This window comes from Staurois parvus, unplaced genomic scaffold (genome assembly GCF_062004578.1).
Source record: "Staurois parvus isolate SC_StPar_1 unplaced genomic scaffold, SC_StPar_1.0 ptg001877l, whole genome shotgun sequence".
In the NCBI taxonomy this organism is placed as follows: domain Eukaryota; kingdom Metazoa; phylum Chordata; class Amphibia; order Anura; family Ranidae; genus Staurois; species Staurois parvus.
Genome location: NW_028319673.1, coordinates 165,676 through 190,807, shown reverse-complemented (window position 1 = coordinate 190,807; position 25,132 = coordinate 165,676). Strand labels below are relative to the sequence as shown.

Sequence of the window (25,132 nt, the reverse complement as noted above, 5' to 3'; positions counted from 1 at the left end):
TCTTATTTATCTCACATTTTAATAAGAAGTGCATGAATACCAAGGAAAAATAATATGCACACAATGGAAGAAAATCTACACATTGTAGAAAATGCCCATTTTCCAGCCTAGTAAGTTCTGTAATGACACCCAGAAGTTTATAGCTATTGGGAGGAACACATCTTTCCTTTGGAAGTTTGCAGTCTCTCAAGTCTGACTACAGGGAATTATGGGTCACCAGTGTCACAGCGCTAACACAGGCCACTGTTTTGTAATGTCTTCCACCGGCTGTGTCCTTGAGGTAATATGGTACCTTTCTTTGCCCAGGATCCTCATTCCCAGGGAGAGGTGGTGGCCTGCCTGGAAAAGGCCATGGTAAAGGAGGCAGAGGAGACTGATTCTCAGACACGAGTTTCTGACAAGTGTAAACAGGCAATCTTGCGTGTGGCCGAGCTGTCATCAGATGACTTCCACCTAGACCGCCACCTCTACTTTGCCTGCCGCGATGACCGTGAGAGATTTTGCGACACAGTAAGTGATGTTTGCATGTTTCTTTTAGTTTGATATACTCTTCTTTCAGAAGTCTGGTTCTGTCTCTAAACTAGTTTAGATAGGGGTAGGCGGTTTCTTACAGCACCCCTTTCCATGTCTCTCATTTTCTGACCCATGTCCAGAACAGTTATATACGTTCCTCACTGCTTTTCATTCTTTGTGCAGGTCCAGGCGGGAGAAGGCAGAGTCTACAAGTGTCTCTTCAACCATAAGTTTGAGGAATCCATGAGCGAGCGTGTAAGTCTTTTTCACATTCACCACTTTGTATCTTAAAGATGGACTTGAAACTAAAACAGAACACTTCTCTTCTCCTTCTGTTCTATAATTGTATTACTTTCATTTCCTGACTACTTTGCTGTAAATGTTTGACCAGTTTTAAAAAGAAAAATCCCCTTCCTCTTTTGTGAATCACAGCCATATTCTCTCATGTTTGAAATGCATTATCAGGACTGTACTAGAGACGGGAAGATGTGGAGGCAGCTATGGGGGTCAAATGTTTAAATGTCACTGAAAATATTGGAAAAAACAACACCCAAAATTTGTATTATACAATGAGTATTTTCTGAGAGCTTTCATCAGTGGACATAGCAGACCTCCTGGGGTGGTGTTATTCCTGCCCTTAGGAGAATGGACAACACACCCACCTACCCACCCACACCCTGTGTTCCCATCGATGTCATGCAGTAAGAATTTTTACAACAGAAAAGGAAAGTAAGAGACAACTTAGAAGCTGTGATTATGGTGATAAAAACTTTGTGTTTAAAGAGACCGTGTCGCTCTGCTCATGGGGTAGAGAACATGTCTTTGCAAAGGCTGTTCTCCCCGAAAAATGTAAGAAGCCATGAGATGACTGAGCCCACCTGATGTTACATAAAATTAATAGAATGCTTTTTGAAAGCCCTTAGATCTGCATTTGCCTGTTTTCCTTGGTTAGTTGCAATACTTTATTTGCAACGAAGTGTGACTTTTCCCTCTTCCACAGTGCCGCGATGCTCTTACCACACGTCAGAAGCTGATTGCTCAGGACTACAAGGTGAGTTATTCTCTGGCAAAGTCCTGCAAGGCCGACCTGAAGAAATATCGCTGCAATGTGGAGAATCACCCTCGCTCCCGAGAAGCACGTCTTTCCTACCTCCTCCTATGTCTGGAATCTGCAGTGCACAGAGGTGTGTGGCAGGGTTGCCCTGGGGGGGGCTGATACATTAAACCTGCAGATTTTTGTAATAAAGAAGCAGGAAGCTTACGCGTATGCTTCATCTCTTAGGTTTGCACGCATGCTCTTTTAGGTTTGCACGCATGCCCATTTAACTGCCACTTTACTTGGCAAACCAACATAGGCTGTGGTAGCTGCAGACAGTTGCACAGTGGAGTGTGATACAGAGCGTGGCTCTGGGGGGCTGACTTATGAAGCTTGCAGATTTATGTAATAATGAAGCAGACATTTTTTACATGTATACTCTGCTTGGGTTTTCACATATGCTCCATCTCTGGGGTTTGCACACATGCTCCATCTCTGGGGTTTGCACACATGCGTATTTAACTGCTGCTAAACTTGATGAACCAACATACTGTCAGCTGCAGACAGTAGATAATTGCTGTATAGTTATATGTAGGGTTACAGTTAGGAGTTAAAATTTTCAGTAACTGATCCTCATTTTTTGTGGAGGTCTCTGGCCAGCATTCCCAGAATTCTCAGTGTGTCCGATTTTACCTCTGTAGGCCGCCAGGTGAGCAGTGAGTGTCAGGGAGAGATGCTGGACTACAGGCGCATGCTGATGGAAGACTTCTCTCTGAGCCCAGAGATTATCCTCAGCTGCCGAGGTGAGATTGAACACCACTGCTCGGGGCTACACCGTAAAGGGCGCACGCTGCACTGTCTGATGAAGGTGGTGCGTGGCGAGAAGGGGAACGTAGCGGAGAAGTGCCAGCAAGCGGTGAGTATTTAATGTTTTTACTGCTGTCCCAGTTTCTAGAATTTTCCTCACCGGTCTGTGTAAGCCTGGCCGCTTAGTATCAGTCATCTCATTATCCTATATTACAGCTTCAAACTCTAGTACAGGAGACGGACCCTGCCGCTGATTACCGCATAGATCGTGCCCTTAATGAAGCATGTGAGTCCGTCATCCAGACCGCCTGCAAACACATCCGCTCTGGAGATCCCATGTGAGTGTCCACCACACAGCTTTTGCAGACTGAGCAGCCTTTTAAAAGCTGTACTCCAGCTTTCAAAAAAAAAAAAAAAAAAAACAAATGCTTTTCTCCAAGCAGTGTGTAAGCCTTTTGAGAGACACAAAGGTAATAAAGTAAATATTGTGCCCTCTTCTAGGATCCTCTCATGTCTCATGGAGCACCTGTACACAGAGAAGATGGTGGAGGACTGTGAGCACCGGCTCTTAGAGCTGCAGTATTTCATTTCCCGGGACTGGAAGTAAGACAATACCGTCTGTTAAATGCACTTAGATTTTGAGTTGGGAAGGTTGTTGCAATACTGACCTTTACCTTTCCCACAGATTGGACCCCCATCTTGTTCCGGAAATGCCAGGGTGATGCCTCACGCCTCTGCTATGCACACGGATGGAATGAAACTAGTGAGAACATGCCGGCGGGTGCCATCTTCTCCTGTCTCTACCGCCATGCTTACCGCACAGAGGAGCAAGGCAGGAGGGTGAGTGTAGAAAAGGCATGCATAGAGGGGATTAGATTCTTCATGAATAAATGAAACTTCATGAGTCCTGATAAATGTTCTCATTATAGCAGAAAGCATTCCACTAGAATTAATAGTACTCACCTTGATTGGTTTGGGACCCCGAGTATCTGCGATTCTCCTTCTACAAGTGTTACATCTGACATTCTCAGGCCATTCCATAATCAGATTGGGAAACCTTATTTGGGCTACCAAAGTTCAGGCTGTGTCGCTTTTCTTTAGTACTGAACCCACAAACCCTTCACAAAAGCTAACAAGTAACATTTTTCACTATAAATTCCTCTGCAAAATGATCCTTCTGTTTCTTTTCGTAGCTATCTCGAGAGTGTCGGGCTGAAGTACTGCGTATCCTCCATCAGAGGGCCCTGGATGTGAAACTGGATCCTGCCTTGCAGGCCAAATGTATGACAGAGCTGGGGAAATGGTGCAACGAGAAAACTGATACTGGGCAGGTAAAGAGTCCTTTTTTTGCCTCATTTTTAGCATCTTTTTTTTTCGTACAGTGACTTGTCTGGCATTGGGTTATGTGGTACAGGTAACAGGCATCTCCCGTGTTGAGCTCCCTGTGTTTGTTTATACTGATCTTTTAGATTGTATAGATACCATACTGATCTTGGCTCTGTGTTTTAATGGAATATGATGACCTATAGATAGATAGTATAGATGAACAGGCTCCTCCTATGCTGAGCAATGCCCCTGTGTTCAGTCGATTTATAATGACCTATAAATAACAAGCTTCTCCTATGCTGAGCAGGGTTCCCCGTGTTCAATTGAAAATAATGACCTACAGGTGTATATATGGCATGGTTGGCAGATTTCCCCTCTACTGAGTAAGGCTGCTTTTGTTCAGTGGTTTATAAGGACCTATAGATAGTATGGATAACTGGTTTCTCCTTTGCTGCACATGGCCCACTGTGTACAGTGGAATATAAAGCCCTATAGATATAGCCCATATTACACCCTGTGTTCAGTGGTGATGGTGTGTGTTCTCTCTCACAGGAGTTGGAGTGTTTGCAGGATCACCTGGAAGAGCTGATCCCAGACTGCAGAGAGATTGTGGGAAATCTGACAGAGCTGGAGTCTGAGGTTTGTGTCTTATTTTGCTGATTTATAGATTTACATTCAGGCTTGGTTCACACTATTGCGGGCCTGTGTTTGTTCGGAACGGCAGCTCATCCATTTGAATGGAACAGTAGCTGATACTGAGCGCTATTGGTATAGAGCCAAATTTATAGTGACCAGTAAAGTGTTAAAAATTAGCAAGGATGATGACAATGTTATCCAGAATAAAAAAGGTTTTTATTATCCACTTGAAAGGAATTAAAACTATTGTTCATAGTCATATGCCCAATGTAAACCAAGGAAAAAGTAGGTGGTATAGCCCAAATGTGGTCAGTAAACTTGGCTTACTGCTGAGGAAATAGGTACATCTGGACCAAGGTGCAGGAGGCGGTGGAGAGGGATCCTGTGGGCTGCTCTGCTGGAAGATAGGTCGCCAACTGTGAGAAGATACCACTCAGAGAACAGGATGCTGCCTCGTACTGTCCTCGGAACTCGCGCACCAGAAATTACGTCAGCGTGCGCCGGAAGTGACGTCAGTGAAGCTCAGAAACCGGCAGATGAACAGAGAAGCCAGAGTGCCTGGAGTGGACCACAACAAGACCAGGTTGCTATTACGGTGCATTTTACACAGATACGTGCTTTGCCAAAGGGATGACTTGACAAAGCACGTATCTGTGCAAAACGCGTTGTCATAGCAACCAGGTCTTGTGGTCCGCACCAGACACTCTGGCTTCTTTGTCCATCCATCAGTGTCCATCTGCCGGTTTCTGCGCTTCATTGACATAACTTCCGCCATGCGACGACGTCATTTCCGGTGTGCGAGTTCTGGGGACATCCGAGGCAGCATCCTGTTTTGTGAGTAGTACCTTCTCACAGTTGGTGACCTATCTTCCAGCAGAGCAGCCCACAGGATTCCTCTCCACCGCCTCCTGCACCCTGGTCTAGATGTACCTACTTCCTCAGCAGTAAGCCAATTTTATTGACCACATTTGGGCTATACCACCCACTTTTTCCTTTGTGCGGTTTCCCTGCGGCTCCCGCACCCTCAATCATGCTGCGGGCTGAGATGAGTAGGTTATGCCATTCAGAATGAATGGCAGCCCCACACATCGTAGTAAGAGCAGCACCATTCAGCTGCAGGAACAGATGCGATACCCGCAGCCAGCCTAGTGTGAACCAGGGCTCATACAAAGGTAGAGTGTTTTTATATAGAAATTATTTTCTGAGGTAATATTTCCTAACCTTGAAATTGATTTAAAATCGATTCTATTGCTCCTTAAATGCATAAATGAAAAGGTTCAAAGTGCCCTTGCATGGTTATCCTGGCTGTAAGTAGGACAGAATTCTTTACAGTCCATGTTTGTGTCTTACAGGACATTCAGATAGAAGCTCTTCTCATGAGAGCATGTGAGCCCATCATCCAGGGATACTGCCATGTACGTACTTTGTATTCATCCGTCAGTATAGATTTCGTATAGCCCGTAGTCTCCGGGTCTCTCATGAAGTATTTCCTGTTTGTCTGCAGGAGGTGGCCGACAATCAGATAGACTCCGGCGACTTGATGGAATGCTTAATCCAGAACAAACACCAGAAGGAGATGAATGAGAAGTGCGCAGTGGGAGTCACCCATTTCCAGCTGGTAATAATGCGGTCATGTCTGATCAGTCAGGCAGGGGAGAGGGTGGGTCACTAGGGTGGGTGTGCAGAGTTTAGTATCTTTCTGTCCCAGGATTTCTGTAATATTTTTGTGCCTTTTTATGTTTATAATTCAGATCCAGATGAAAGACTTCCGCTTCTCTTACAAGTTTAAGATGGCCTGTAAGGAGGACGTGCTGAAGCTGTGCCCCAACATCAAGCAAAAGTGAGCATACATTGTATAATATCCCCCTTCAGTTTACACCCCTACAGGTTTATAATCCGTGCAGTCAATTATGATTTTGTAGCAAAAGCCCCACAGTTATCCAGGATCATGTCCAGGATGCCATCAGCAAATTCTATAGCAGTTGTTGTGTTTTGTCTTTAAACATTGAATACTAAAAAGTAACATTGTGGTATGAAAAGCTTTTTGTATCTACCAAGTTTACACAGCAGGTTTCACGCTTTGAGAATCGTGTTTTGTTCTTTGCTTTCCTTTCTGTTATTCTAGTCAAGCGAATCGGTGCCAAGCTTGCTTAAACCAGAAGGTCTGCATGTGTCATCACTTCTGTTTGGATTTGTGCTTGAAGTGATGACATGTAGATACATTCCGGTTTAGGAAGGCTTTGCTGTACTATCAGGCAATACATCCTCATTCTGTTCAGGAAGTGATCTTTGGATTGTTTTACTTTCAGGGTGGACGTTGTCATCTGTCTGAGCACCACAGTCCGAAATGACACCTTGCAGGATCTGAAGGAGCAGAGAGTGTCCCTGAAGTGCCGCAAGCAGCTGAGGGTGGAGGAGCTGGAGATGGTAAATTCTTTGTGTGTTTCCTATATATACAAGATGCTTTCTGCATTGGGGTCTGTATATTTTCTGTGCAGACTTGGATTATCTTTACATAATGAGAACAAGCCTTGCTGTCAAGGTACAGTATCTCAAAAGCACAACGTCGGGGGGATTGATTTGTTTTTAAAAGAAAAGAAAAATAAATGCATATACTGCTCAGACCTCCCCCCCCCCCCCCCAAAACACATACTCACACCATATACACCTCTATTGCCTAAACCTAAGCCACACCAACATCCAGTACTGATCAGTTTTGTAGGAACCCTTCCAGGTGCTTAAAGGGAAAAGTTAGTATGTTTTTAGAGGCTTGCTTATTACATGTTTTTCCACATTTTTATAGTTTAGTTACAAATTTGAAGATTTTCCTTTTAGTGCGTGTCAGACCACTGCACACCATTTGTTAAGTTTTCTCTTTCGTTCATTGTAGAACAGTGGTTCTCAACCTGTGGGTCGCGACCCCTTTGGGGGTGGAACGACCCTTTCACAGGGGTCACCTAAGACCATCGGAAAACACATATTTCTGATGTGTAAAGAGCAGCTACTGTGTAGAAAGCAGCTGCTGTGTTGAAAGCAGCTACTCTGTTAAAAGCAGCTACTGTGTTGAAAGCAGCAGTATTGGAGGTAAAACGACACTCATGAATTATAATTACTGGGTAAATAATTTTATGGTTTGGGGTCACCACAACATGAGGAACTGTATTAAAAGGTCACGGCTTTAGGAAGGTTGAGAACCACTGTTGTAGAACAGTCATACTTCATGATGGAGAGGTTTGATGTCGCCACCTACAGGAGCAGGATGCTAAATGCAACTAAACTAAAATCACAATCAAGGGGCAGCCCTCTGGTGGTGGCCAAAACTCCCAACTGCAGCAAAGTTTTCAGTACACTGTCCCAACAGAGGACGTTACCTGCACCTACGAACCCTGACAACCTTCTTTAAAGGTGCGCAAGTTTTACTTGGAGTCGGTTTACTCTGTGTTTGCCTCCTTACATCAAGGGGATTTCTTGCCCCACTCTATCTCAAGGATGCTTACCTACCATGTCCCCATTTGCCACAGTCACCACTGTTTCCGACGATTCCGGTAGAATAGATGCATTACCAATTTGTTGCCTTGCCCTTTGGTCTGGCGTCAGCACCACGTGCCTTCGCTATGACATTAGCTTGATCATAGTTGGGATCTTAAACAAGATCTCTCCACCACAATCAAGACATTGGAGGAATTCAGTTCTATTTCCATCTATTCTCTTGGAGTACTTGGATTTTCCCTTTGCTGAATACATTTCTAAAGCTTCTCCTTTACGTTCATCGCCTAATTTCTCTGCAGACTACATCCATAAATTTCTGCATGAGAATTTTGGGTCTTGTGATGGCTTCCTTTGAAGCAGTTTCTTACATACAACTCCATTTCAGTCCTCTACAGTGAGAGATTCTGGGTTCGCTGGATCAGCCTATATGTCTCTCACCCATTATATGCGGCCTTACCTGGTGACTTCGGTCCCTTTTGCCCTCTTGAGACTTCAGTCTTGTCATCTTTGCAGAAGCCTCTTTTTGAAAACATCCGGCATATCCCCCTTTCATCTTTGTTTCAGATAGTGGCGTCGGGTGATGGAACTAGCAGCCCTTTCTTGTGAACAGCTGTTTTTGGTGTTACACGAACATAAAGTGGTTCTTCACCCTCCTCTGTCCTCCTTACCTAAGGTGGTGTCGGCCTTCCACTTGAATGAAGACTTTGTTCTACCATCTCTCTGCCGTTATCCTTTTCATCCCAGAGAGGTGGCCCTTGCCTTCCCATTGCCTGGCTGTAGTTAGAGTTGTTGGGGTTTACCATTGCACTAAGGCCCCTGATTGCAAATCTGACACTTCATTGTTCTGGCTGGCCCGAGGAAAGGTCCAGCCGTGGCTTTGCCTTCCACCATTTCCTGGTGGATGTGTCAAACTCTTGTCCAGGTTTATACACTTGCTGGTCGAGAACCTTCGTTTCTGCTCACTGCACAGTCTACCAGGTTGCAGAGTGTATCCTGTGCTTTTCATCATTCTGCTTTGGTTGTTCCAAGTTTGCAAGGTGGATACTAGGTTGTCTGTTCCCACTTTTACCAAGTTCTATTAGGTTGATGTAGCTGTCTCGACCGATGTCAGCTTTGGTCAGAAGGTTTTGCATAAGGCAATATGACTTCTGCTTGGGGTGTGGTTCCTTGTTCAGTTTTTTTTCTGGGACTGTTTTGGGACTTCCCTTTCATCAAGTATGGCTGTGTCCTTCAATGAATGAAAGAAAACAAGATTTTTGTACTCACCGTAAAATTCTTTTCTCTGAGTTCATTGAAGGACACAGCACCCACCCAGTCATTTTTTGGCCGTCTCAGTGGGTATGTCCTATGCTGCTGGTACTGTTAATTACTGACTGTACTCCTTGCTGCAGAAGGGGGGTTTGGACACCTCCAAAAGGGCTGTCCCCTGGGTGTACTTTTAGGTTCACCTAGTATCCTGCTCCTCTAGGTGATGACGTCAAAGTCATTTGTCATGAAGTATGGCTGTGTCTTTCAATGGTCTCAGAGAAAAGGGTTTACGGCGAGTATAAAAATCTTATTTGCGTTAAGCTGGGAACATTAACTTGCACACTGTAAAGGTTATGTATTCCCTCTGATTCACTATGGAACACACATTTTCCTGCAGAAAGTGAGCTCTGAGATTTGCTGTTCAGATTGCTGTGCTTGGTCTTTGTGTGGCCTATCTTCTGCTCCTCGCTGATAGTAAGTCACAGTGCACTTGCTATAAAAGTTCTCTAATAAGGTAATAATTGCAGAAATTGCGAGGACTCTTTATTCATTTAAGTAGGATTCCAGACTTTACCTAACCTTAAAAACGCTCCCTCCATCTCAACACCTATGCTGACAAACCTGTATAAGAGATTTATACACTTACCTCCACTCCGGGAGAGGAGAGAGCGCTTGACGGCTGGTTTTCCCTGTGCAGTGACATCACGCATAGGCTTTCTATGGCCTATCCGTTGCTGGTGCTTCCTCTTCTTCCCTTGCAGCATTGGCTGACACGGGAGCCGGATCATGTTTCCAGAGCAGGGTAAAGATAGGTAAGTATACAGATCTTTCTTACATAAGTTAGTATAAGTGATAGGAGAGCGGAGGGAAGATTTTTAAGACTAGGTAAAGCCAGGGATTCTATTTTAAGTGATAATCCATACATAGCTGGATTGGAGCCAGGAAGGCTGTAATCTGAAACATTTCTATGGACATCTGTGCATGAACTTGGGTCAGGGCAGGTGGACACAGCTTGGCGTGCGAGGCAAATTATTGTATGAAACCCTAGGCAGAAAGTCTGGTGTGTAGTGACCCTGTGTGTGTGATGGAGATACTGAATTCTGTAATTTTCCTTTCAGTCAGAGGACATCCGCCTTGAACCCAAACTGTATGATGCTTGTAAGACTGACATCACCTCCATCTGCCCTAATGTACCCTTTGGAAATGCTCAGGTGAGCCTTCCCTCTACTGGCCAATTTTCCTACTCTCTTAGCATTTGTATTACTTTATATTAATCTTTTCTGTATTGTCCCAGATCATTGAGTGTCTGAAGGAGAGTAAGAAGCAGCTGAGTACGGCCTGCCATCAGAAAATCTTCAAACTGCAGGAGACTGAGATGATGGACCCCGAGTTGGATTACACACTGATGAGGGTCTGCAAACAGATGATCAAGGTTAGCGCTGCTCCCTGTCCATCAGTGCTTGGGAATTACCCTGAGAGTAGCCATCAATCACATAACTTCCCCCTCTGTTCTCTCCACAGAGGTTCTGCAGTGACACTGACCCAAAGAACATCCTGCTGTGTCTGAAGCAGAACAAGAATACAGAGACCATGGACCCCAAATGTAAACAGATGATCACAAAGCGACAGATCACCCAGAACACAGGTGTGTCTCGCGTGACCCCCGAGGGGTGTTTGTGGGTGTGACCCCTGAGGACATGGGGGGGTGACCCCCGAGGACATGGGGTGGGTGTGTGTGACCCCGGGGTGTCCCGTGTGTGTGTGTGTGTGTGTGTGTGTGTGTGTATGTATGTATGTATGTATGTGTGTGTGTATATATATGTATATATATGTGTATATATATATATATATATATATATACCGTATTTGCCGGCGTATAAGACGACTGGGCGTATAAGACGACCCCCCTACTTTTCCTGCTAAAATGTAGTGTTTGGGCTATACTCGCCGTATAAGACTACCCCTCTTCCAGTGCACACCAGTAGGAGGAATAGTGCCCCATCATCGGTATCAGTGGAGGGAATAGTGCCCCATCATTGGTATCAGTGGAGGGAATAGTGTCCCATCATTAGTATCAGTGGGGGGAATGGTGCCCCATCATTGGTGTCAGTAGGAGGAATAGTGTCCCAACATTGGTGTCAGTGGGAGGAATGGTGCCCCATCGTTGGTGTCAGTGGGGGGTGGAATAGTGCCCCATCGTTGGTGTCAGTGGGGGGTGGAATAGTGCCCCATCGTTGGTGTCAGTGGGGGTGGAATAGTGCCCCATCGTTGGTGTCAGTGGGGGGTGGAATAGTGCCCCATCGTTGGTGTCAGTGGGGGGTGGAATAGTGCCCCATCGTTGGTGTCAGTGGGGGTGGAATAGTGCCCCATCGTTGGTGTCAGTGGGGGGTGGAATAGTGCCCCATCGTTGGTGTCAGTGGGGGGTGGAATAGTGCCCCATCGTTGGTGTCAGTGGGGGGGGGGGAATAGTGCCCCATCGTTGGTGTCAGTGGGGGGGAGGAATAGTGCCCCATCGTTGGTGTCAGTGGGAGGAATAGTGCCCCATCATAGGTATCAGCGGGAGGAATAGTGCCCCATCATTGGTATCAGTGACACCAATGATGGGGCACTATTCCTCCCACTGACACTTGCTGACTCTGTTCTCGTATGGTGCTGCTGCAGCCAGCATATGTGGTTGCAGCAGCACCTCTACACTGACCACTTACCTGCTGGTCCTGCACTCGATTTTCGCGCGGCCGCTCGGCTCCACCCTCTCGCCGGTGATTGGCCGCCTGTGTGCCTTTCCTGAGCTACAGTTCTGGCGGCCAATCGCTGGTGAGGAGGCGGAGCCGAGCAGCCGCGCGAACTCCAGTGGCCGAACTGAAGGCGCAGCCGCGCTTCCTGGACCGGATCGTCGTGGGACCGGAACCAGGTAAGAAATAGCCCCTGCCCACCCCTGTACTTAGTGTCCCTTCCGTTAGGGGAAGGGGGGGGCGGCGGCGGCACCGCTCCGCCCCCCTAAAAAGTGTCATGTCATGTTATACCGGCGTATAAGACGACCCCCGACTTTTGAGAAGATTTTTAAGGGGTAAAAAGTCGTCTTATACGCCGGCAAATACGGTATATATATATCTCTCCCCAGGGACACGGTGGTGTGTCCCTGAGGACCCAGGGGGGAGGGTGTTCACTTATGGACATTTATTCAAACCAATTGCCAGTTTTTCTTTGGATTCTATTTTTTGGCTGGTGTTGAATCCTGGGCCCATTCATTTTCCATTACTACTCTAGAATGTCTTTGCCTAATTTCATTTCAGCCATGTTCTCCTGGAACATTGTACTGCTCACTGACTTTTAACAAGTTGTCCAATTTTTACAAATATCAGGATTTGACCAGCAAATTGCTTTAGAGTTGATAAAGAAAGTAAATTTAATCTAGATTTGTCTTCTCACAGATTATCGGTTAAACCCTGTACTCCGCAAATCCTGCAAAGCTGACATTCCCAAATTTTGCCAGGCCATCCTGAACAATGCTAGAGATGACACAGAACTGGAAGGTCAAGTCATCTCCTGCCTCAAACTTAAGTATGCAGACCAGGTATGTCGAGGACATGGCTGAGGGACACAGACAATTGTGCATTGTTCTCAGTCACGCCCTCCATTCCCAAAGAATCCAGGCCACTCCCTCTATCTCCATAGATCCTGGTCACCCTTTATCCGGGTCATTCCCTCAATCATGGTAGATAATGTTAATCCAGTCATTTTTATTTCCTGCCACTTGGCAGAAGCTTTTCTTCTTGTAATCAAATATTTGCTTTATCTAGACAAGACTTTCCTAACAATTTGCTTTGTGCACAGCGTCTGTCGCCTGACTGTGAAGACCAGATCCGCGTCATCATTCAGGAGACTGCTCTAGATTACCGGCTCGATCCTCAGCTGCAGATGCAGTGTTCTGAAGAGGTAATAGTGTTTTGTGTACTATGATCTGCACCTGCTGGTGAGAATTTAAATCCAGGAAATATGGTGACTGCTTTCTTAGAATACAGTGTATAGCTCAGCAATGGGCAAACTACGGCCCGCGGGCTATATACGGCCCTGCGGACCTTTTAATCCGGCCCGCAGCCAGGGCAGGCAAACATTGGCTGTCAGGATGTGTGTAGGCGGGGCAGCGTGACGAACGTGAGGGGAGCTAGGCTCCTCTCACAGTCCGCCCTGAAGACCGGAACGGCGCGGGAACACGGCGAGAGGAACGCGCGGAGCAAAGGTAAGTGAATTGACACAGGGGGGACTTGGCTTACTACTTGGGGGGGAATAGTACTGTGGGGGATGAAATACTATATGAGGGATGAATTAATATGGGGGATGAATTACTATATGGGGGATGAATTACTATATGGGGGATGAATTACTATATGAGGGATGAATTACTATATGAGGGATGAATTACTATATGAGGGATTAATTACTATGAGGGATTAATTACTATATGGGGGATGAATTACTATATGGGGGATGAATTACTATGGGGGATGAATTACTGTATGGGGGATGAATTACTGTATGGGGGATGAATTACTGTATGGGGGATGAATTACTGTATGGGGGATGAATTACTATATGGGGGATGAATTACTATGGGGGATGAATTACTATGCTTACTATGGGGGAATATTACTATACTTACTATGGATGACACATACACATCATTCATCTACTCTTGGTCCGGCCCCCGGGTCCAGTATATGAACCCATTGCGGCCCTCAAGTCAAAAAGTTTGCCCACCCCTGGTATAGCTTGTTTTCCTTCTCTCCTTCACAAATCTGTAAATTTAGAGGCCAGATAGAATTTCCCCATCAACGTGTTGCTCCATTATAGCTTTATTCAAGTTTTGCATTATAAATTAACAATACAAAGTTATGCAAAGCAAAACATTAGTCAACAGGCAGGGCAGGGAAAGTGGGAGGGGGAGATTGGGAGAGGTTATGGTGAGCTGTGGTCATTACATTTGCATACTAAATATACTCAAGTTAATATGAAGAATATCGAGTCTAGAAAAGACTGTGGGACACCATATATGACAGCTTTGATTTTTGGTTTACAATCGCTTTCGAACTGTTGGAGTCTCTGGACTGTCTGAGAGAATAGTCCACAGAGACTATCCAGCAGGACTAGTTCAAGGAAGCCTCCACATGTTGTTGTTGCATGCTATCTGGTTCTCCATTGTCATTGGGTCATTTAGGATCTGAGCCTACTCCACCAGGCAGGGAACTGATTTCCACTGTCTGGTGATGGCAACCGTGGCTGCTAGAAGGCAATGCCTCAGCATGCTTTTGTAATTTTAGAGAAGGACCCAGGTATCACTGACAGGCGAGCCACTTGGGGAGTAGTTGGAATACTGGATAAGTACATGCTCTTGTAAGTAGAGAAGACAAAAGGGGTATCATACCCTGCCTTCCCACCAACTGTGGAGGTAATTGCCTGGTTCCTCTAAGCCCATCGATTTGAATAGTTGCTTGGGTTGAGTTAACTGTCCTTATAATAGATTAATAAAATATATTGAGCTTTTGACTAGTGAGAATGTTGTATTCTATAAATTTTCCTGAATACCACAGATTAACAGCCTGTGTGGCGAGGAGGCCGCGGCCCAGGAACCCACCGGGCAGGTGGAGGAATGTCTGAAGATGAACCTTCTAAAGATCAAGTCCCCAGGCTGTAAGAAGGTGAGAAGTGACTGCATGACCCTAGAGAGGATTTTAACCCCATTTTTATTTTATTGCGGCAATCGGTGCGCTTTACAAATGTGCATTATGCCTTGTTTGAAGGCCTGATCATTTGACCTGTTCACCATATGACCAATCACTCCTCCAATCAATTCCACATTAGTCCAAGAGAACTTTTTGGGACACTGCAGGCATTTTGTGAAAAATGCAGGACCTGGTGTATAGCGATATTTCCAATCCACTATAAATGGTCTCCTCTATATTCTGCTAATGCTTATTAATTTCACTTCAAAGCACCTTATCAGGATAGAAATACAGGAACTGCTTTTGTTAACTTTTGTACGACGGTGCCAATTCTGGGCTGCCATCCTCATCCTTCACTAGTTGGCAAGTCATGACATGAAACAAGCATGTAGTCAGTGAAGTGTCCACACTTGATATGCACATGCTGGTTCAGGTAAGTGACCTTCTGACAAGAAAAGAAGTCAGGACAAACATTCAGCAACGGGAGCTTACTGGCTGCCTGGTTTGCCTTATTGTCAAATGGTATAATATATGTGCCAGGTATTGATGCACAGTATACACATTGGGTCCTAACGGAAGGTATTATATGTGTACATTGCACTTCAGCTTTGATGAGTAGGAAAGGCACATTGTTACATAAAGTCAGATTAGCCTTTTTTTTTCCTCTTTCATGCACATTGCATTTGGAATATCAAGTGTGGTACATGAGGGGTTTCTATACAGAGGGATGGTTGTTGTAAGACTGGGGATGGTTTGTGTGGTTTCAGCCCTGATGAGACCATGGCCTGTTAATTTTTTTTCAAACCCTTTCATACCCCAACAGCGAAGAAAACAGTTTACTTGTACAATAAAGTATGGAATAGCAAGAGAATGGTCCCAAAATCATTGGTGTCAGTGGGATCATGGTTCCTAGGGGTGACCGGCCCCCTAAATCATTTAAGGCAAGGGATTGGATTTCCCCTGAGGGATAAGCTCTTTAATTTGTTGCTGTAATGTGGGATAGTGGCACTCAGGGAAGAATAGCCCCAAAATCATTGATGTCAGATGGGATGGTGAACCATAAGAATAATAGCCCTCCAAATCATTCAGGTCAGGTGGGATAGTGGCCTTCAGGAGCAAATGGTCCCCTGGGCAGAATAGCTACTAATATCATTGGTGTCAGTGGAATAGGGGGGGGGGACTCGCCCTCCCCTGAACCTGATCTCTCTTCCTGACCCAAAATCAATGGTGTCCGTGGAATTGTGATCACAGGGGAGAAAAGCCCCCTACAGAGGAAGACTGATGGACCCACACACTGCCCATCAATGCCTTTTCAAATGACACCCTTCCATGCGCAGGTGCGACATCATCTGAATTATTTCATTTCTATGGGATACAGATCAGTCTGCCCACAGAATAATTTCAGCCAGGGTACTTTCATTCATAAAAGTTAGTAACGGTACCCTTTTTCAATGACGCCGCAGGCTGGGGATCTTATTGGCGATCCAGTCTGAACATTTTTTTAGTAGTAGCTGTCTAAGCAGACGGGAATCTGTGGCCTAGAAGGAGGGAGGTCACAGCCTGGTGGTTGAGTACCACTGATTTAAAGCATTTTAAACCCCATCCAACCTTGTGTGAATGCCAAAACCAGGCCACATAGGGGGGGAAACATGCAGTTTGTTGTACATACAATCTGATGCTTTAATATTCTCTGCCAGCTGATGTAATCCTGATCCTTCTTTTTGCAACAGGAAGTTCTGAACATGCTGAAGGAAAGCAAGGCAGACATATTTGTGGATCCCGTGTTGCACACGGCCTGCGCACTTGACATAAAACATCACTGTGCCGCCATACCACCAGGAAAAGGACGTCGTAAGTAACATCCCCAAACTGCTGTTATGTTTAATCTGTATGGGCCAGCAGATCATATCTGAAGAAGAGATGTTTTCTCATTGCAGAGATGTCCTGTTTGATAGAAGCATTACAAGACAAGATGGTACGACTGCAGCCCGAGTGTAAGAAGAGACTACAGGACCGCCTGGATATGTGGAGCTACGCGGCCAAGGTGAGTGAGACAGCTTGCATGCCAATCCTTTGTGTCTTGCCTCGCAAAAAATATTTCTCCAACCTCGGATACACACAAGCAGAGATCTGCTGCACAAAAGTTAGTGATTGTAAACGCATTTTTTATTTTTTTTGTAATAACATACATGTTATACTTACCTGCTCTGTGCAATGGCGTTGCAAAGAGCAAGCCATGATCCTCCTCTTCTCATGTCCCCCGCCGGCGCTCCTGGCTCTTCTACCCTCCGCCAAGTGCCAACCATGACAAACCACTATTGGAGCACTCATGCGGGCTTGCTCCCGATCGGGTTCCGTATATCCATAAACACACAGAGCTCAGCTTGGCCCTTACCCCCCCCCCCCCCACTCCCTCCTCACTGGCTGTGGTTGACTGCAGCGGGAACCAATGGCTTTTGTTGCTGTCTCTGAGCCTATGAGGAGGGAGAGAGTTGAGAGAAACACTGGAGTTTACCAGGTTTACTTTACTATATAAATTTGTTGTAATGTATATAATTGTTTTTGTTCCAGGTGGCCCCGGCTGATGGATTCTCTGACTTGGCCATGCAAGTGATGAGTTCTCCGTCCAAGAATTACATCTTGTCGGTCATCATGGTCGGCGTGTGTGTACTTTTCTTCGGAGGCCTGCTGTGTGGTCGCATCACCAAGAGGGTGACAAGAGAAATGAAGGACAGGTAGAGCACCGGGCCCCCTCCTACACCTCTCAGCAAGAGCTCTGAGAAGCAGGGGGCTTCTGGGGAGGGAGGGCAGGCCTGTTGCCACGTGTACAGCTCTCCCATGCAGTCCAATCCCATCTTCCTCTTCCTCCCAGCTCCTTCCAGCACTGTGGAACCTGGATGGAGCAATGGAAGAAAAAAAAACTGCCTCCCATCTCCTCTGCTTCATCTGCTCATTCTGTCCCCCAATCCAGAGACTTCAGGCCTCCTGTTGCTGCACAGCTCCCTACTCTCCTAGTGCCGTGTTGCTTTATGTGAACTTTTTTTTTGGGGGGGGGTGGGTGGTAGAGAGGGAATTATTTTAACGGTATGCCTCCCAGAGTTGGAAGCTGTGCCTCAGCCACTTTGCGTAACCCCACGGCAAGATGTGGAAGGGATTTGGAGATTGAGCACTTTGTGATGCTGTCTGAGCCCGGATGTCTGCAGAGATGGATCAGTGCAAACCGCCTGGCTCCCGACCTGCCAAAACTCTACAAACTCTTCTGTCTTTTCTCTTCCCGAGCAGTGCGGACTTTTAATAATGATTTCCAGCAACGGACATAGAGCATTTTTAATGGTGCAATCCCGTGGCTTTCTCTTCTCCAGTTCCACAAAAAAGTATTAATTGCTGTCCAGGGTGGAAGGGACTGCCGCGGTGGTGGTGGTGTCTTTCTGTGCCGATAACTCTTAATTCTCAATCTCTGGCGGTTTCTCACACTCGGGGGTTGTGCCCTTTAAGCTCCTCCTTTGCTTAACTTTTTTGTCTTTAAATTGTGTTTTACTTCTCTGCTCAACCATTGTGAAACGTCTAATATTTATCTATTTTGCTTAAACCCGATAGTCCGGCCTCCTGATTTTCAGACTGTCATTTCATGATTCCCTCTAGCTGCTAGCCGCTCGGGTTCCCTGCTGGACAGATTTGGCCACAAGGTTACCCCCTAAGTGGAAACGTCATGTGGCCTATAGCAGGGGTTGGCGCTCATGGTCTCCATTTTGCACTACTGTACCCAGCAGCCAGTTGCTGTGACTGGACGCTGAGCAATATTTCTTGCAAGTTCAGCGCGTGTCTCGGTGGCACAGTTGATGCCACCCAGAGTCTGGGGCACTCACTATATTCTCTACGGCTTTGTTAGGCTTATGAACACAGCCAGGTCCTTGGTGTGCTGCTAGGTGGAGCAGGTACATCTAGCTTGGGGTCAGAAGTGAACAGAGCTGGATTCTGAGCATTAAACAACTACTCTCCGTTCATTAATTTCCTGATAAGTGCGCTTTCCACCTCCGAACACAAGCCCAGCATTATTTAAACCTTTGTCTTCCACTATTGTCCTACATCTCTCCCCAGCACAAGGTCTGCAAGCTCTCGATCCATTGTCTATTACTGGGGATAAATGCCAACAACATTCCGTGTCATCTGTTCTAGAACCCATTCATAGCATTAAAGTCCTGCTGCTATTGGTGGCTCTGTCCACATAGCTCTTTACCTGTGTGTTAGTGATGACTGGAAGAGATAGTGCCCTCTGTCTGTGACTGGTGGTGTAGGCAGCTGGTACAGGTCCTGAAAAGTGTCCTAATATATCCTTTAATCATCAAATCATGAAACTAATCATACCCTGTGGCCCCAGTGCATTGTGGATCTTGTGGGACCTCCGTAAATTGGTGTTATTGATCCTGGCTGATCCGATACAGATTTAAAAAAAATAAATCAATAAATCTGCTTTGTGTGTAGTAGTGCTGTATCATCCTGGGCTGAAGAGCTTGTAATCACTTGCTTCATTTCACCTTCTCAGAACCTACTAATGTAAAACCCTTCACCAAGTTTTTATTTTTTTTTCTCTTTATCAGCTACAAGATATTTTACCGCTAACAAGAATGCGGAGAACAACTATAGAACATAATCAACCACCTCACTCCTCCCCCTCACCTGCACTCTACAGCCCGGACTGCAGCCATTCCCCTCCCCTCCCCCCTTCCTGTCCCTGACATCGCAGGCCCGGTATGGTCGTGCATTATACACTGGAGCAGAGCCCCGCCCACACACAGCGAATAATGGTCATAGACTTCCATATCCTCCCCATTGCTACATTCGGGTACATTTTTTTTTTTTTTGTACATTGTTTTTGCTCTGTGTATAGACCCGGCCATCATGTCCATGCTGTGTCAGAATGAATTGTTCCCCAATAATGTTTCCGGCATAATGTGCATTTTTTTTTTTCTGTACAGAGAAATGGGAAGATTTAATAAAAAATAAAAATGCTACCTAAATACAGGTGTGTTCCTGAATCCTAAAACAAAGATTAACCGTTTTCACTGAAGTTCATTCAGCTAATATTTTGTCCTCCCTGGTACCTGCCTTCCCCATCAACATGCTAAGGAAATGTTTATATAGTACCTTTCCATTTTCATTACACACCTTATTTTAGACTTTGCCATCACTGGGTCTCTGTTTCTCTGTGTAATGCAGACAGATCATGGCTGGTGGGAGGGGCTGGCAGGGTGCTGTACATAGCTTCCTGAAAACATAGCACCCTGCCTCAGTACTCCTTCCAAGAGCCCTCGGTCTTGATGCAAGCAGTGGGCTGGCTCTTGGGAGAAGTTATGCAAATATCAAAATGCCTTGATGGGTGGTGGGGGGGGTCAGGTAGGTAGTCTGGAGGAGTGTGCATTCGTAGGCAGGCTGCAAGTAATGGAAGTCCTCCAGCCAGGAAATGAGCTGGGCTCTATCTGAATTGCTACAGCTTCTACTGCACATTAGAAGAAGCTCACAGTGTGCAGTTAAATCAGTCATTTCAGTACAGGAGAGGAGCCGGTACAACTGTGCAAGACTGAAGAGGAGGTAGATGTACAGTATAACTGAAGGCAAATCCATATCTTAATTTATGTAGGACACAAGATGTATGTGATCATGGGTTATATGACACTAACTTCAGGTGATTGGACACCAAAGGCCTTGTACCCACATAACTGCGCCCAATAGTTTTGGATAGAGGAGAGGGATTAGAACCCCTGTCAGGTTTTAATTGTTAGTATTCACATTAAGGAGATTCACCCTCTTATTTGTCCTGTTTACTGTTATGATGGAGAATGGAAAAAAAAACCCAAATTTTGTTTTTTCACCAGAACGGGAATGGAGTGGAAATCTGGACACTAGTTTTGGTAATACAAAGGAGGGATTTTCTCACTTCCTGTTTTTGCTATGGGACAGGGACAGGAAATGGCAGGAAATCTCCCAATAAAAAAACAGACAGTAGTTATAACCACACATTTTTTTTTTTTTTTTTAAGTCCGCAAACGTGCAACTATAACGAAAAAACCCATAAGTGTTCACAAAAAAAGTGCAAGTGCAAAACACCACACGAAAAAGTGCACTTAGGGGTGTGCTTTTATCCTACCCTAAAGGGGCTGGACTGCTACCCTGATCCCCCGGGGCACGAAGCTCCTGACAGGGACAAGGTTCCCATTTGGTCCTCCTGGCCAAAAGGCCTGGTGGACCACCGTTCCTTGTGTCCAGCCGAAGCCGGACACCCAGTACTTGGTCAGGGGGCTCTCCCAAAGAGAAAACCCCCTAGGGACAGGGGAGGAAGGAACCAAAAGGCCACACATCCTCCCCCTAGACTTCAGGACAGGCCCGAGGACCCACACCCTCCATCCTGTGAAAAACACACACAAAAGTAAGAAAAAGTGACAAAACATGGGAGTGAAAATAAATTAAATAAATAGAAAATAAAAAAGTGGCCGTGCCAAATTGTGCACAGACCAGGCCCTGAGGCCTGTAGCAAAAATTGCCCTGGACTTAGCCAAAACCACACATACTCTACCAAAAATAGCCACAAAGTTTTGCCTTTAGTTCTGAAGAACACAGAGAGTGCGGTCCAATTCTCCCATCCTGCCTCGAACTGGGTGAAGGACACCGAGGTCCTGACAGACTTCATCTCTATATAATTATAGAGATGTTATTGCAGCTTCACGACATGGTGGACCTGTACACGTCTGCAATATTGAATTCCTGATAGGTTACAAAATGCAACAAGTGACATTTTTCAGAAACTTCCCCTTCTAGGCTCCAGATCCAATCAGGCCTGCCTGTCCGTTTTTTAGGCGGACCTGATTGGATGGTCCATGCATCCCTATATGATAGGTGGGTGTAAATTGACTTGTCCATTACACCTGCCTACCTCTGTGTTTGATCCAGTCTGCTAAATATAAAATGGAAGGGGATCCGACCTCTGCCCTTTTAGGTGGATCGAAGGGTAGTCAGGTGTGAATGGACAGCGGAGTCTGTTTTGCTCCCAGACGTCCATAGAACAGAGCAAGCTCTGTCCGTCTCGGTGTCCGCTCTGCACGAGCTGAATGGACAAGGATGTGTCATTAATCCACTCTTCTGCGACTGGCAAAGGATTTGTGAGCTGATTCCATAAGGAATCTGCCCTGTGTGAAAGGGGCCATAATCGTGTAAACCTGAACAATAAAGTTCTTATTGTCCTGTTTTGGTGAACAAATATCCCTTTGCAGACATTGTGTGTGATGAGCTCAAATAAAAAGTCTAGCTCTCCGAATTCTTTTCTTGGTCTATAGAATGATTAGTCTTTATGTTGTAAAGATCTGTGAGCTGGTCGGAGTGGATGAATAGTTTAACAAAAGTCACTGGGCAGGGCTGTCACCACTCCATCCACCTAAATGGCTGTGTTGTCAACTCCTATAAGGACTTGAAAGCAGATATCTGCCAGATCAACGGGTAAGCTTCTGTACTTGCACGGTCTTTAAAAGGGTCAAACATGGGGAAATGTGCAGGAATTGCAGAGATGTACAGATTTTTTTTTTCGTCAAACCCTCTAAGCTTCAATCAGTGACTAGATTGAGAGTTAATCAGTTCTGCAGGCAGGAGGACGTCTCCCCTCCCCCAGTGGTCAGACTGTACATTATAGCTTCGTATCAGTTCATCAAGGAGGTGCTGCAGCTAGGAGATTATCTCTCAAACGTTTGTAAACACACCCAAGAACAGTACAGGAACCAAGATTACCATGATTGTTATCTCTGAGTGAGCATTTGAGTCCAGGAAGAAGATGGAGACCCTAGATGATGGCTGAACAAGGATGGCACCGTACTTCTGGAGAGAAAACCAGATGAAGGCATTGTCGGGGAGTACTGTGATCTCCGAGAGGGAATAATTACCGTATTTTTTGCTCCATACGATACTTTTTTCCCCCAAAAAAAGGGGGGAAAATGTCAGTGCATCTTATGGAGCGGCCGGTCCAGTATTTCCACCACCGCCATGCTGAGCTCTGCAGTAGGACCTTACCTGTTCCTCGGTCCAGCGCGGCACAGTCTTCCCACGCCGGCTTCTTTAGTGTGGGCTCTCGGCTTGACAGCCGGGTGCCCAGTGCGAGCGCACGAGAAGCGCTGCGCTTTGTGAATGGTACGGCGTCTTTTGGGACACATGACAGGTCCCAGAAGACGCCGGACCAATCACAAAGCGCAGCGCTTCTCGCGCACCCTGTTGCCCACACTAAAGGGAGGACAACTCCGTGGAAGTGGGAGCAGGTACCTGTCAAATTCAGGTACCTGCTCCCCCTCCCTCCCCAAAGGTCAGCAGCCTCTTAGTCATCTCCTGTACTGTGTCCGCAGTCTCTGGTCATCCCCTGTACTGTGTCCGCAGTCTCTGGTCATCCCCTGTACTGTGTCCGCAGTCTCTGGTCATCCCCTGTACTGTGTCCGCAGTCTCTGGTCATCCCCTGTACTGTGTCCGCAGTCTCTGGTCATCCCCTGTACTGTGTCCGCAGTCTCTGGTCATCCCCTGTACTGTGTCCGCAGTCTCTGGTCATCCCCTGTACTGTGTCCGCAGTCTCTGGACATCCCCTGTACTGTGTCCGCAGTCTCTGGTCATCCCCTGTACTGTGTCCGCAGTCTCTGGTCATCCCCTGTACTGTGTCCGCAGTCTCTGGACATCCCCTGTACTGTGTCCGCAGTCTCTGGTCATCCCCTGTACTGTGTCCGCAGTCTCTGGTCATCCCCTGTACTGTGTCCGCAGTCTCTGGACATCCCCTGTACTGTGTCCGCAGTCTCTGGACATCCCCTGTACTGTGTCCGCAGTCTCTGGACATCCCCTGTACTGTGTCCGCAGTCTCTGGACATCCCCTGTACTGTGTCCGCAGTCTCTGGACATCCCCTGTACTGTGTCCGCAGTCTCTGGACATCCCCTGTACTGTGTCCGCAGTCTCTGGACATCCCCTGTACTGTGTCCGCAGTCTGTGGACATCCCCTGTACTGTGTCCGCAGTCTGTGGACATCCCCTGTACTGTGTCCGCAGTCTGTGGACATCCCCTGTACTGTGTCCGCAGTCTGTGGACATCCCCTGTACTGTGTCCGCAGTCTGTGGACATCCCCTGTACTGTGTCCGCAGTCTGTGGACATCCCCTGTACTGGGTCCCCAGTCTCTGGACATCCCCTGTACTGGGTCCCCAGTCTCTGGACATCCCCTGTACTGGGTCCCCAGTCTCTGACCATCCCCTGTACTGGGTCCCCAGTCTCTGACCATCCCCTGTACTGGGTCCCCAGTCTCTGACCATCCCCTGTACTGGGTCCCCAGTCTCTGACCATCCCCTGTACTGGGTCCCCAGTCTCTGACCATCCCCTGTACTGGGTCCGCAGTCTCTGGTCATCCCCTGTACTGTGTCTGCAGTCCATTGGTTCAGAATATTTTTTTTCTTGTTTTCTGCCTCTAAAACCTAGGTGCGTCTTATGGAGCGAAAAATACAGTATATGTAAAGGATACACTGACACATTACTTGCTATGTATGCTGTTAACATGGAAATTATGTGACGGCAGATCAAGTCTAGCATGGATGTCCAACGGCCTGTTTTGAATATTTGTGAAGGAAGGATAACAGCCCTTAGGCATGCAGCGTCCTCATTTCTAACCTGACAGAACTGAATTCATCTGCCTGGAGCCAGCCAGAAATTGTATATTCATAGGTGTCACCTTCATTCTGGGTGGAGTTGAGCCAACGGTGGCTGTGCTTAGCAGAGTACATAAGAGATTCAACAGGCTGCACAGTGAGGAAGACTGAGATCTGCTATGGGAGGCTTCATGAATTCATCCTCTGTACTGAGCCAATGTGAGCGTCACATGACTACTTCAGAACTGTAAATCTTTGTATCTGCCCAGCATTGCCTGAGAATGCAGAAACTACAAATATACAAAATGCAAATCCCTCAATAAAAAAAAAATGTCTGGTAATATCTTTCTTGATAAATCTGGATGTTGCATTTGGTACTATAAGCTCTCCTATACTCCTAGTTGCACCAATTTTAGTAAATTCCCCCCAATCAGCTTCTAACTTCAGCTCGTTCAATTAAGCTTTGACAAGAAACTGAAGCTGATTGGTGCAGCTGTGCACAGTAGCCAGATTCTGTGTACACCAGTTTAGTAAATTCCCCCCTCCCAACAAAAGCTGGTGCAGCTGTGCATGGGAGCCAATCAGCTTTTAACAAGTTAACCACTTCAAGTCCGGACACTTTCACCCCCTTTCTGCCCAGGCCAATTTTCAGCTTTCAGCGCTATCCCACTTTGAATGACAATTGCGCGGTCATGCTACACTACCCAT

The 25,132-nt window shown here is 46.3% G+C and overlaps 1 protein-coding gene across 1 annotated transcript; it reads left to right on the top strand.

Annotated features, from left to right (window-relative positions):
- Positions 1-278: 278 nt before the first annotated feature.
- On the top strand, positions 279-17,514 carry GLG1 (golgi glycoprotein 1). The gene is given in 22 exon segments (XM_089664280.1): positions 279-510; positions 697-768; positions 1,514-1,697; positions 2,251-2,465; positions 2,573-2,694; positions 2,858-2,976; positions 3,042-3,196; positions 3,550-3,687; positions 4,235-4,321; positions 5,671-5,733; positions 5,823-5,936; positions 6,070-6,158; positions 6,628-6,745; positions 10,174-10,266; positions 10,350-10,487; positions 10,577-10,700; positions 12,487-12,629; positions 12,890-12,991; positions 14,644-14,751; positions 16,506-16,626; positions 16,713-16,819; positions 17,347-17,514. Coding segments are annotated over 22 exon segments (2,805 nt in total). The 5' UTR covers positions 279-285.
- Positions 17,515-25,132: the final 7,618 nt, after the last annotated feature.